This window comes from Opisthocomus hoazin, chromosome 26, assembly GCF_030867145.1.
Source record: "Opisthocomus hoazin isolate bOpiHoa1 chromosome 26, bOpiHoa1.hap1, whole genome shotgun sequence".
Classification (NCBI taxonomy): Eukaryota; Metazoa; Chordata; class Aves; order Opisthocomiformes; family Opisthocomidae; genus Opisthocomus; species Opisthocomus hoazin.
In genome coordinates this window covers 7,296,284-7,309,469 of record NC_134439.1, presented here as the reverse complement: position 1 = coordinate 7,309,469, position 13,186 = coordinate 7,296,284, and the positions used below count along the sequence as shown (strand labels likewise).

Below are 13,186 nucleotides of genomic sequence, written 5' to 3'. Positions count from 1 at the left end.
TCGCGTTTTGAAACCTCATCTTGTTCAGGGAGCCCCAGAGCAGTGCGACAGCTGGGCTGCAGAGCAGCTTTTCCCCTGAACACGATGAATAGTCTCTTCGTTGTCTTGTTAGTGTTGGCTCCATTTGCGTATATGCTCATGTGTGTACACTGAGGGACAGCGTGGATTTTTGTGAGAAACCCCAAGAAGGAGGATATGGGGTGTGCCCTGTGCCAGAACAACATTCCAGCCCTCCATGTGTTTGGGGGCTGTAGGGAACTCGGCATGTCCAACCACACTGGAGCAGCTCCAAGTGTCCCTGGGCGCCTTAGGCTACCCTCGCCCTGCATCACTGTGCTTCTTTTCCCAGCCTCAAGCCTCCAGTTTCGATGGGTTCTTCTACCCTCTTGTCATGGTTTAGCCTGGCTGGATGCTGGGTGCCCACCAAAGCCGCTCTATCACTCCCCCTCGTCAACTGGACAAGGGAGAAAAAATAATGACAAAAAGCTTGTGGGTCAAGATAAGGACAGGGAGATCACTCAGCTGTTGCCATCATGGGCAAAACAGACTTGACTTGAAGAAACTAGTTTAATTTGTTACTAATCAATTGAGAGTAAGGTAACGAGAGATGAAACCAAATGTTAAAAGCACCTTCCCCTCACCCCTCCCTTCCTCCTGGGCTTGAATTTACTGTCAAATCCTCTACCTCCTCGCCTTGAGTGGCAGAGGGGGATGGGTCCTGCCAGCAAACTTGCTCCCGCATGGGCTTCTCTCTCCATGGGTCCACAGGTCACTGTGAGCAGACTGTTCCACTGAGGGCTCCACATGGGGTCACAGCTTCCTTCGGGCATTCACCTGCTCCAGCTTGTGGTCCTCCATGGCTACAGGTGCATATCTGCTCCACTGTGGATGTCCATGGGCTGCAGGCAGACAGCCTGCCTCACAATGGTCTTCACCACAAGCTGCAGGGGAACCTCTGCTCTGGTGCCTGGAGCACCTCTTCCCCCTCCTTCTTCCCTGACCTTGGTGTCTGCAGAGTTATTTCTCTCACATATTCTCACTACTCTGTCCGGCTTCACATGCTACCACACAGGATTTTTTTCCCTTTTTCAATATGTGATCACAGAGGCACAACCATCATCGCTGATTGGCTTGGCCTAGGCCAGTGGCAGGTCCATCTTGGAGCCAGCTGGCATTGTCTCTATTGGACACAGGGGAAGCTTCTAGCACCTCCTCAGAGCAGCCACCCCTGCAGCTCCACTGCTACCAAAATGCTGCCATGCAAACCCACTGCACCTCTGCAACTGCCCTTCCCACACCTCTCCTGCATCCCTTCCGCAGGGGGCCATGTTGGAGCATCCACTAAAAGGGAGGCGAGGAATAGGATTCCAACAGTTTGTGGAGTGGGCAGTGTTTCCCAAAATGCTGGTACCTGTCAAGACAGTGACATTGTGTCAGGGCTCAGTAGGTGTCCCAACCTGTGGCTGCAAAGGTCCTAAGGGGATCTCTGGGTTCTTGCTGGGTAGGATGAGCAAAGAGAGGGGTGTGTTCCTGCTCTGCTGAGGAACCCCAACAGCATGGTCCCTGCCAAGTCCTTTGCACATGAGTGTTGGGGTATGAGCTGGGGGGCTTGAGCCTGCATATCTACCGCAGAGCTGCAGCACCAAACTTATCCTGGATCTCAGCTGCCCAGAGCCCCGTAGGTCCTCTGCTGCTTGGATGGCCTTGGAGGGCTTTGATGGGAAGAGGCAGCTGGAGCAGTGTCATCACGAGGGAGCAAGTTGCAGAGTAGGGTGCTTGGCCAGCGTTGAGGGAGGAGAAAGCGGTGAACGTCTGCCTAGAGGTACCCTGTAGAAGCGGAGCTGGGCTTAACGGGGTTCCATATGGGAGCAACAGAACAGCACTAAGGGACATGGCCCCAGTGGGAGGACAACCTGCCACCGCCGGGCCAGCTCCAAGGTCCCACCAGCACCCAGCTGTCCTTCCTCAGAAGAAGGGTGGGTGGCCCCACAGCAACACATCACCTTTTGCCCACCAGGGGCTTTCCTGACAAACCAGCACATATTGTTGCACCTGCAGGGTGAGAGACACGAGGAGTCCACCAACAACATCAACTTCTTCTGCTCCCCTAGCCCCCGCCTCCCGCCTTCATTGTTGTCATAGGCTGAGGGAGGGACTAGGAGGGACTAGGACTAACTGCAGTCACAGAGGCACAGACCCAGAAGACGTGGGTAGAGCTCTTGTGCGCCACTCCGCCATCTTGGGGCCTAACGCTTGGCAACAGGGCTGGACACTCTGCTCAAGGTGCACTGCAACCCATCTTTCAAAGATCAACCAGGTCGAGGACGGCAGCCTAGGGCCCAATTGCCACTTTCTTCTGAGAGGACCTTGTCACTCCTGTGCTCATTCAGAGCAGTTTCAGTGAGAAGAGAGTGGGTTCCTCACCATCCCATCTTGGCAAAGACACAGGGATTTGTGCCACATGGTGTAAAACCTTCCTGCTTTGAATGGGAAAATCAGACAGGTCTTCCTGTCTGTCAGAGAGGAGAAGGGAGGGAAACGTGGTGTCTCCCTCCTCATGAGCCATGATTGCTGGTACTAGCTTTATTGCTCTGTTCATCCTTGGGCAGAATGCTTTAGACGTCCCACGGGTCCAGTGCTATCACAATGCCCCCCACCTGTGTTACTCTGACCTTTGCTCATTCTTGGAGTGATCATGGCTTGTTCTTGCTCTCTGCAGCAGTCACTGGCCAGGTGGCCTTGGAGCAATTTACCAGGGAACTGGCCGTGCGAGAGGGAGATGGAGTCACCTTCCAGTGCAGCATGAGTGGAGAGAGAATGAGCAGCTACTACATGTCCTGGTAATGGCAGGGGCCACGTGGCACTCTGGACTGGGTTTACAAGGAAGGTGATGTCGATGGAGATGGTTTCCAGGATCTCTTTAAGGGATCAGTGGAGACCTCCCAGAATAGATTTCACACTGCATGTCCAGGCAGCAAAGCTTGGGGATGAAGCAGTGTATTACTGTGGTGCTGGGCTTACCCTGGAGCATCTCTGCAGCAGAGTGGACCAAAAAATGACTGATATAGAAAATAAACTTCTCAGCATTTCTTTCTAACAGCTGGTAACCAGATACTGGTGTCACGCAATGGCAGATGCAGAAAACCAGACTTTGGCCTGCTCACAGGAAAATGTATTAAAGAGCAGTATGGTTGAAGGGCCGAGACCATTTATGATCTCTTAGAATTCACATTTATGATCTGTTAAGATGCACATTGCCTTTGGTCCTGACCAGCATGGCCCAGTTTTTTCTTCTGTGGCTTGTTGTAAGACTGTGGGAGCATGGACTGGTGGGGTAGCTTATAGAAGTGCTGTGGTGGATGGAGCCAGACAACTGTAAGAAGTCTCACGTTCATTCACCCTGGTCCTCATGGCATATGTGAAGCATAGCAGATGTTGTCTGGTAGGTCAGCACAGCAGGGTACAAGCTACTGAGCAATTTTCTGGAGTGCGTTGATGAGAACTTCATCAGAGGAAGAATTGGTGGTGGATGGAGAGGTGAGGGGCAGCCTTGCCTGCTGTGATCATGTAGTGTTTGAGCTCCGGATCCAGAGAACAGGGAGCAATGTAAAAAGCAGGACCGCAGGCCTGGATTTCAGGAGAGCAGAATTTGGGTTTTTCAGGCGTCTGCTTGGAAGAATCCCTTGGTTCATGGTCCTGGGCAGAGGAGGGGTCTAGGAGAGCTGCTTGATTGTCAGAGATCACCCCCCTTCAGGCTCAAGAATGGTTCCTTGCGGTGAAGCAGAAAGTCAAGCAAAGGTGATTTGGGAGGGATTTTTGTTGACTTGGTCTTCACTGGTAACACTAGCTATGGATGTCATCTATCTGGATTTTTGTAAAGCCTTTGACACGGTCCCCCACAACGTCCTTCTCTCTAAATTGGAGAGCCATGGATTTGATGGGTGGACCGTTCGGTGGATAAGGAATTGGTTGGATGGCTGCAGCCAAAGGGTAGTGGTCAACGGCTCACTGTCCGGATGGAGACCAGTGACAAGTGGAGTCCCTCAGGGGTCCGTACTGGGACCGGTGCTGTTCAGTATATTTATCAATGACATGGACAGCGACATCGAGTGTACCCTCAGCAAGTTTGCAGATGACACCAAGCTGAGTGGTACGGTCGAGACACCAGAAGGACGGGATGCCATCCAGAGGGACCTGGACAAGCTGGAGAGGTGGGCCTGTGTGAACCTCTTGAGGTTCAACAAGGCCAAGTGCAAGGTCCTACACCTGGGTCGGGGTAATCCCCGCTATCAATACAGGCTGGGGGATGAAAGGATGGAGAGCAGCCCTGCTGAGAGGGACTTGGGGGTGCTGATAGACAAAAGGCTGGACATGAGCCGGCAATGTGCGCTGGCAGCCCAGAGGGCCAACCGTGTCCTGGGCTGCATCAGGAGAAGCGTGGCCAGTAGGTCGAGAGAGGTGATTCTGCCCCTCTACTCTGCTCTGGTGAGACCTCACCTGGAGTACTGCGTTCAGCTCTGGAGCCCTCAGCACAAGAAGGACATGAAACTGTTGGAGCGGGTCCAAAGGAGGGCTACAAAAATGACCCGAGGGCTGGAGCACCTCTCCTGTGAGGACAGGCTGAGAGAGCTGGGCTTGTTCAGCCTGGAGAAGAGAAGGCTGCGGGGAGACCTGATTGCAGCCTTTCAGTACTTAAAGGGAGCCCATAGGAAAGATGGGGACAATCTTTTTAGTAGAGACAGCAGTGACAGGACAAGGGGTAATGGTTTTAAACTAAAACAGGGTAGGTTTAGGCTGGATATAAGGAAGAAATTCTTTACAATGAGGGTGGTGAAACACTGGAAGGGGTTGCCCAGAGAGGTAGTGGAGGCCCCATCCCTGGAAACATTCAAGACCAGGTTGGACAGGGCTCTGAGCAACCTGATCTAGTTAGTGCTGTCCCTGCTCGCTGCGGGGGGGTTGGACTAGATGACGTCTAGGGGTCCCTTCCGACCCAAAACTTTCTATGATTCTATGATTCTATGATTCTATGATTCTATGATTCTATGATTCTATGATTCTAAGTGCTAGCAGCAGACCTCACACCATAAGTAAAGCAGACACCAGGAACAGAGCTAACATAGCCATGCTGCACATGTTCCACTTTTCTCCCCGTCAATATTACTTTTGTATCACGTGCATATTTCTCTTTGCGTTCCAGCTTTGAAACTTGTAGCCATGAGAGGAAAGTGAGCATTCCTCAACACTTGTGTAAAAAGCTGTTTCTGGTAGTCATCAGCGGAGCAGCAAAGTTGGAGTTTCAGTTTTCCCCTTCACCTTGGCCTGTCTGACCTACAAAACCACAGAAAGCTTGTGCGTGTTGCCTGCTGTCTTCTGAGAGAGCATCACTGAAAAGAGCTTGGTCCCGCCTTCCCTGCACCCTCCGTTCACATCTTTCTGTATATTGATGAGACCCCCCTGAGGCTTCTCTTCTCCAGGGTAAACAGCCCCAGCTCTCTCAGCCTTTCCTCACGCAAAAGGTGCCCGAGTCCCGTCAACATTTTCTTGGCCGTCACCGGCCTCTCTCCTGTGTGCCCAAGTCTGTGCTGCAGTGGGGAGCCAAGAAGTCGACCCAGTATTCTAGGTGTGACCTCTCCAGTGCTGAGGGGAAGGATCACGTCCCTGTCCTGCCTGCCATTCGTTGTCTAGTGCAGCCCAGGATGACAATAGCCTCCGTTCTCACAAGGACAGGTTGCTGGCCAAGTTTTGTACTCCAGAACCCTTGAGTCCTTTCCTGAGAAGCTTCCTGAGGATGCACTCAATGGCCTCCTCTAGATCATTGCTAAAGACATTGAACAGTACCGGTCCCAATACGGAGCGCTGGGGAACACGATTCATATTGTGGGCACATTCCTGGCTCACGGTCACGTTGTCGTTTTCCAGAACACTCAGGTCCTTTTCTGAGCATTTGTTTCTACCTGAGCAGCCCGCAGCCTGCCCTGGTGCATGGGGTTGTTCCTCCCCAGGTGCAGCACTTTGCTCTTCCCCCTGTGGAACCGCAGGACGTTGCTGCCAGCCGGTTTCTGCAGCCTCTCGAGGTCCCTCTGGATGGCAGCACGAGCTCCCCGCGCCCCCCTCCTCCTCCTCCTCGTCCTCCTCCTCGTCCTCCCGCCGAGGGGCCGCGGCAGCGGGGGGCCGGGCCGGGCCGGGCCGTGGCGGGGCGGGTGTGCTGGGGGCGGGCCGAGGCGTCGGCGCTGCCCCGGCGAGGGGCCGAGGCGGCGGGGCGGGCAGGAGCGGGCCCGAGCGCGGCTCCGCTCGGCTCGTGTGCGGCCGCGGCGCGGCAGGGCGGGATGGCGGCCGGCGTGGGGCCGTGGCTCCTGGCCTTGTCGTTGGCCGCGGGGCCGGCGGGTGAGAGGCGGGCGGGGAGGGCAGCGAGGCCGGGGCTGGGCCCGGGGCTGGGGCTGCAGCGGGGAAAGGGGGGAGCGGGCGGCGTCGGGGGAGCGGGGGACGGAGCGGCAGGGGCAGGGGCAGGGGCAGGGGCAGGGCAGGGGGCGGCTTTGGGTCGGGCCCAAGTGCCGGGAGCAGGCGCGGCTCAGCCCCGAGCAGGGCAGGCGGGGCATTGTCCCGGGCGGGCGCGGGGCTTTGTCGGGAGCCAGGGGGGTGTCGGCGGTCGCTGTGGCGGGGCGGGGGTCGGCGGGGCGGCGGGTGAACGTCCTCGGGCCGTGGGCGCGCCGTGCCCGGCTGCCTGCGCTCTCCGTCCGCAGGGGCGTGGGCACAGCTGAGGCTGGTGGAGGCCGGCGGAGGGCTGCGAGCGCCCGGGGACTCCGCGCAACTCTCCTGCCGCGGCTCCGGCTTCGACTTCGGGGGATATCATGTTTGGTGGTACCGTCAGGCACCCGGTGGCAGTCTCGAGTGGGTGTCCGTTATCAGCTATGATTCGTCAGTCATTAAATTCGGGCACTCGGTGCAGGGTCGAGCCACAGTGTCCCGCAACGATTCCCGGTCCGAGGCATCTCTGTCCCTGCATGCCCTGCACCCCCGGGACTCTGCTCGCTACTTCTGTGCTGTTCCCACAGGGACAGGAAATGCAGCTGAGCTTAAACACAAACCTGCTGGGGCCCAGCCCTGGATGTGTGAGCTGCTGGGCAGGCGCATGTTGGGGCTGGGGACCATCAGGGCTGTTCCCAGGAATTGAGGGGTCATCGCTGTGCACTACAGGTGTTCCTGACCTTTCCTGCACAGTGCAGTAATTTGAATTTATTGCCAGTTAAAATGGAATTGTATGGTGAGAATCAAAGAAACCTTCAATGCCATAGAAACCTTCCTCCCTCTCTGCCCTCCTTCCCAGTCTCAACTGCACTGCTTCCTTCTCTTCCTCTCCACCAGAGGCACAGGGGCCAATGGGAAATGGGTTTTGGGGTCAGTTCATAACATTTCATCTGCATTGGTCCAGCTGGATGCACATAAAACTATGGGGCCTGCTGGGATTTAGGCAAGGGCACAAAGAGAGCTGGCCAATTTTATCAGAGGACCTGTCTCCATTATTTTCCAATGGTCTTGGGAGCGTGGAGAGGTCCCAGATGACTGGAAGATGTCAAATGTTGTCCCAGGTTTTAAGAAGGGAACTAAGGAAGACCCTGGTAATTACAGGCCTGTCAGTCTCACTTCAGTGCCTGGTAAAATGATGGAGAAGGTTGTTGTGAGAGTTGTCAAAAAACAGTTGAGAGACAATGCAGTCATTGGTCATAGCCAGCACGGGGTCATGAGGGGAATATCCTGCTGAACTAGCTTAATGTCCTTTTATGACATGGTCATCCATCTAATGGACCAAGGGGGTGTTGTTAGATGTGAGGGTTGTATTGGATTTTAGGAAAGCTTTTGAAACTGTCTCTCCAAGTGTCCTTCTGGACAAGAGGTCCATCACACGGCAAGACAAGTCCATAATATGCTGGGTGAACAGCTGGCTGATGGGTCAGTCTTAAAGAGATATAGTAAATGGGGTTACATCAGGCTGTTGGTGAGTCAGCAGTGGGGTTCCCTAGAGCTCAGTGTTAGGGCTGGTGCTCTTTAATGTTTTCATAAACGATCTGGACACCGGAATGGAACGTACATTAAGTAAGTTTGCCAGTGGTACTAAACTAGGAGGAGCTGTGGACTCCCTTGAGGGTAGAGAGGCCTTACAGAGAGCTCTGGATAAGCTAGAGAGCTGGGCAGTCACCAACGGTATGAAATTTAAGAATAGGAGGTGCCACGTTCTCCACCTAGGATGAGTAATCCTGGTTATGCATACAAGGTGAGGGACTAGCGGATGCAGAGCTGGATCCAGAGGCTGGATTTTGGGTTGATGGCAACATGAACATGAGTCAACAGTGCGCCCTGGCAGCCAAAAGGGCCAACCATACCCTGGAGGGCATCAAGCACAACATAGGTAGCCAGTCAAGGGAGGTGACTGTCCCACCTTACACTGCACTGGTGTGGCCCCACCAAGAGTACAGTGTGCAATTTTGTGTACCTCAATATAAAAAGGACATCATAATATTAGAGCGTGTCCAGGTGAAGATGATCAGTATGGCGAAATATCTTGATGGCAAGATTTGAAGGAGTGGCTGAAGTCAGTTGGTTTGTTCAGCTTGGAGAAAAGAAGGGTGAGGGCTGACGTTATCATTGTCGAAACCTTCCTCAAGAGAGTCAACGGAGGGGAAGGTGCTGACCTCCTCTTTCTGGTGGGCAGCGATAAGATACAAGGAATTAGAATGAAGCTACATCAGAGGAAGTTCAGATGGGACATTAGGAAAGGATTCTTCATCACTGAGAGGGTGGTTGGTCACTGGAACAGGCTGCCAAGCAAAGTGGCCAGGGCACCAAGGCTGTTAAGGGAGAAGGTGCTGCCTGAGCATTCACACACCGTTCAAGAAGTTACACACACCACCTGAGGTTTTAATTGCTAGGACCGGAGTCCTTTCGCAGCAGGTGACTCCAGTGATCTGGCAGGTGCCCCTTTTCAACTCCTCACACACACAAACACACTCACTCTCGGGTGCTACCTCATCCTTCAGGCTCTACCCTAGGTTTCCCAAACTAGAGTCTCTGACACAACTTATGCCAGCCGAGTTTATTAGGTGTTACAGTGATGTAAACCAGCTCAAGCTGGGTGCCTCCAGAGAGGGACCCGAAACAAAGAAATCCCTGGGCAATTATACCCTTACAACCTAAGTTCCCATCCTGCATGAGTTCTCCACCTGGTGTCCAATCAGCAGCTGATCCAATGGTGTCATTTTGGTCTGGGGGGCTTTTGTCCCTCACTGGGCCCCTCCATTGTCTCTGGGCAGGCTGAAGATTCTTCCCTTATCTGCAGAGAGGCCCTGCTGCTGTCAAAGGAACTTCCTTGTCTTCTAGCTGCAACCAAGTCCTTGGGGCCCTCCTTCACTGAGCTTGGCAAGGGTTCCATGAAAGTTTACTGAATTCAACTGGCAGATTCACAGCGTGCGGCCTAAAGCTTCAGTGAAGTTAGCCACCAGTGCTGAGCAAGTCAGTTATACGAACATATATATATATGTACACGAGTAGTATTCTAGAACACAGAACAGTGACTTTTTGTACATTTTGGCTATTTTTTTCCATAACAAATTCTGTCAAAGTTCAAGGAGCATCTGGACGATGCTTTTAGTATTCTGGTTGTTTTAGGTAGTCCTGCAAGGAGGATGGAATTGGACTCACTGATCCTTACAGGTACCTTCCAACTTGAGATATTCTGTGCTTCTGTGATTCTAACCATTCTGTTCTTCTATTAATAGTACTGTTCTTTCAGTATGTAGTGGTTCTGCCATGGTCACGTGAGGTCACTGTGTGGAGTATGTGTGAAATCCCACTGTCTCTAGCTGAACTTTACTAGAAGGTTCATGGACCCCTATAGCCACAGCCCATTCCAGACATTCTGCAATGTCATTGGTATAAGTAGATGTACAAGGGTCTACCCATGCAATAATTAGTGCATGCGCCCAAAGTCTTCATGCCGGTGTCACCTGGAGGACAATTGCTCGTGCACACTGTGTGTCCACAGAGGCTTATCAATCCCGTAGACTCCTGGTATTGCAGTTGTGTTGGCAGAAAGAGATGGCCTACCAGGACATGTCCTAGAGATATGGCTGTTTTTTTCCGAATTCTAGAGATATGGGTCAGTTATGACTTTCACAACTTGCCTGTTCTTGTTTCATAGCAGCCACTTGCCTACTTTGGCATAAGGACGCTGTGTACTATGATTTAGGCCACATGTTCTGGCATGCTAGCCCTGCCAGCCCAGCATCCCATGGTCTACACACTTGGCAATGTTACTAAGACAGCTGTTTGCTGTCTGAGAGCAGCAGATGCCAATGTGTGACTTTGCCACCAGTGGACTGACCAGTTGTGAGTGGGCTTTCCGAATTCGACTGTCCAGAGGGACAGTCCCTAGAGGGTTCCCCCTCCCAGTCATAGCACTCCAGACACTTCTTACTTCGTGCAATGATTTGCATGCTCTGAGTGAACTGCTAACTGCAATTCCTAACTGGAGTATGTGAGGAATTATGGGCATGTACACTGCAGCTGCAAGAAAGAAGATACTCAGTTCCTCTTCAGCAGCTTTCCTGTATGTGTTTGGCAGCCATAGCATGAACAGGGACTAGAGATGGCGTACAAGTACTCTGAGCCTGGGGACTGTGTGGACTCTCTCCCTTGCTTAACTCCATCCACATTTAAGCAGGGTCTAGAAAAACCTATTCCTACTCTATGCCATCAGTCAGATATCTCTCTGCTGAGCAATGGCAGAGAAGTGTCTCTTCCACATTCAGTTTCAGGCTATGCTTCTAGGCTGAACAAGAGGTGAAACAGTAACAACAGATTGATTAGCCAGCTGATGCAGCAATGCCACCAGCACCTGGAGCTGTAGACAGACAAGAACATGCATCAGGGCTGACACCAAGTGGGTGAGGGGAAGGATCACCCCCCTTGACATGCTGTCAACCCTTTGGCTAATGCAGCCCAGGATACTGTTAGCCTTCTTTTCCACAAAGGCTCATTGCTGGTTCATGGCCAGCTTGGTGTTTATCACAACCCCAAGTCTTTTTCTGAAAAGCTGCTCTCCAGCTGAGTGAACATAGCCTGTCCCGGTGCTTAGGGTTGCTCCTCTCCAGGTGCAGCATTTTGCCTTATCACTCATTGAACTCTATGAGTTTCATGGCAGCCCCATTTCTCCGGCTTCTTGAGGTCCCTCTGGATGGCAGCACAACCATTTGCTGTATCAGCCACTCCTCCAAGGATGGTGTCATCTGCATGTTTGCTGAGGGCACTTTCTGTCTGTTATGCGTTAGGATGGATGAATGCCAGGTGCTCACCAAAGCCACTCTATCACTCCCCCTCCTCAACTGGACAGGGGAGAAAAAACATGATTAAAGGCTTGTGGGTCGAGATAAGGACAGGGAGAGATCACTTGCCGATTACTGTCATGAACAAAACAGCTTGAACTTGGGGAAACAAACAAACAAAAAATTCTCACCAATGAAATCAGAGTAGGATAAGGAGAAATAAAACCAAATCTTAAAAACACCCCCCACCTTCCTTTCTTCCCAGTCTTAACTTTACTCCCGAATTTCTACCTCCTCCCCCAAGCGGCGCAGCGGGACGAGGAATGGGGGTTGCAGTCAGTTCATCACACATCGTCTGTGCCACTCCTTCCTCCTCAGGGAGAGGACTTCTCAGACTGTTCCCCTGCTCCTGTCACAGGAGACAGTTCTCCACAAGCTGCTCCAATATGAGTCCTTCCCATGGGGTGCAGTCCTTCCCAGCGAGGGTCACCTATGGGGTCACAAGTCCTGCCAGCAAACCTTCTCCTGTGTGGGTTCCTCTCTCTCCACAGGTCCACAGGTCCTGCCAGAAGCCTGCTTTAGCACGGACTTCCCACAGGGTCACAGTGTCCTTCGGGCATCCACGTGCTCCAATGTGGGGTCTTTGACGGGCTGCAGGTGGATATCTGCACCACCGTGGACCTCCATGGACTGCAGGGGGACAGTCTGTCCCACCATGGTCTTCATCACGGGCTGCAGGGGATAATCTCTGCTCTGGTGCCTAGAGCACCTCCTCCCCCTTCTTCTTCCCTGACCTTGGTGTCTGCAGAGCAGTTTCTTTCACATAGTGTCACTCCTCTCTCTCGACTGCCCTTCCACAGAGGGTTTTTCCCCTTCTTAAATGTGTTATCACAAATGTGCTACCACCATCGCTGATTGATTTGCCTTGGCCAGCAGTGGGTCCGTCTTGGAGCCGGCTGGCATTGGCTCTATCAGACATGTGGGTAAGCTTCTAGCAGCTTCTCACAGAAACCACCCCTATGTAGCCCCCCCCGCTACCAAAAAACTTGCCACGCAAACGCACAACACTGTCTGGTCCTCCAGATCTTTAATGAAGATGTCAAACAGGATTGGAGCCAGTATTGATCCCTGGGGTACACTGCTAGTGGCTGGCATCCAACTAGACTTCATGCCACTGATCACCACCATCTGGTCCCAGGCATTTAGAGAGGTTTTGATCCACGTCACTGTCTGCTCATCCAGCCTGGACTTCATCAGTTGCTCTAGGAGGATCTTAGGTGAAATAGTGTTATAAGCATTCCTGAAATAGAAGTAGCTAATATCTACTGCGCTCTCCTTATCTACAAAACCAGTCATTTCCTTACAGAAGATTCTCATCGTGGTCAAATCTGACTAGCCGCTTGTGACTCCTGATGACTTTCTTCTCCTTCAAGTTCCTGGAAATGGTTTTCAAGACTAGTTGCCCCATTGCCTTTCCAGGGCTTAAGGGGAGGGTTGAGCAGCCTGTAGTTCCCCGGTTGAGAATAGAGAGCTGTTTTATGAACATCCCAGGAGAGGTGGGAGGAAGTTACAAAATCCTACAGCTGTTCTGGTGCTGGGAACCCCATGCTGATGCAGCATCAGGTGAGCCACCACTCGACGCAAGTTGTACGGCACATTGGACAGTTTTCCCACCCTGGTGATGTTTGCCACTATTGTACTCTTCAGAGACTGTGCAGAAGATCTCTTAGCAATACAGTGTTGTAGAGGGAAAGCTTGTTTCTTCACTTGAAAAGAAAGGCAAAGCTATTCCAATGACATCATTACTGATGCCAGGTGGTTGATGACTCCAGGCTTTTCTGTCAGAACTAGCTGGCTAAGCTCATCTT

General features: G+C 52.6%; 1 protein-coding gene and 1 gene segment (V, D, J or C); both read left to right on the top strand.

Annotated features, from left to right (window-relative positions):
* The window catches only part of LOC104330583 (M1-specific T cell receptor alpha chain-like), a 215,742-nt gene that overhangs the window by 98,583 nt on the left and 103,973 nt on the right, over positions 1 to 13,186 (top strand). The window lies entirely within an intron of this gene.
* Positions 6,330 to 7,174, top strand: LOC142364192 (Ig heavy chain V region C3-like). The segment is given in 2 exon segments: positions 6,330 to 6,387; positions 6,744 to 7,174. Coding segments are annotated over 2 exon segments (489 nt in total).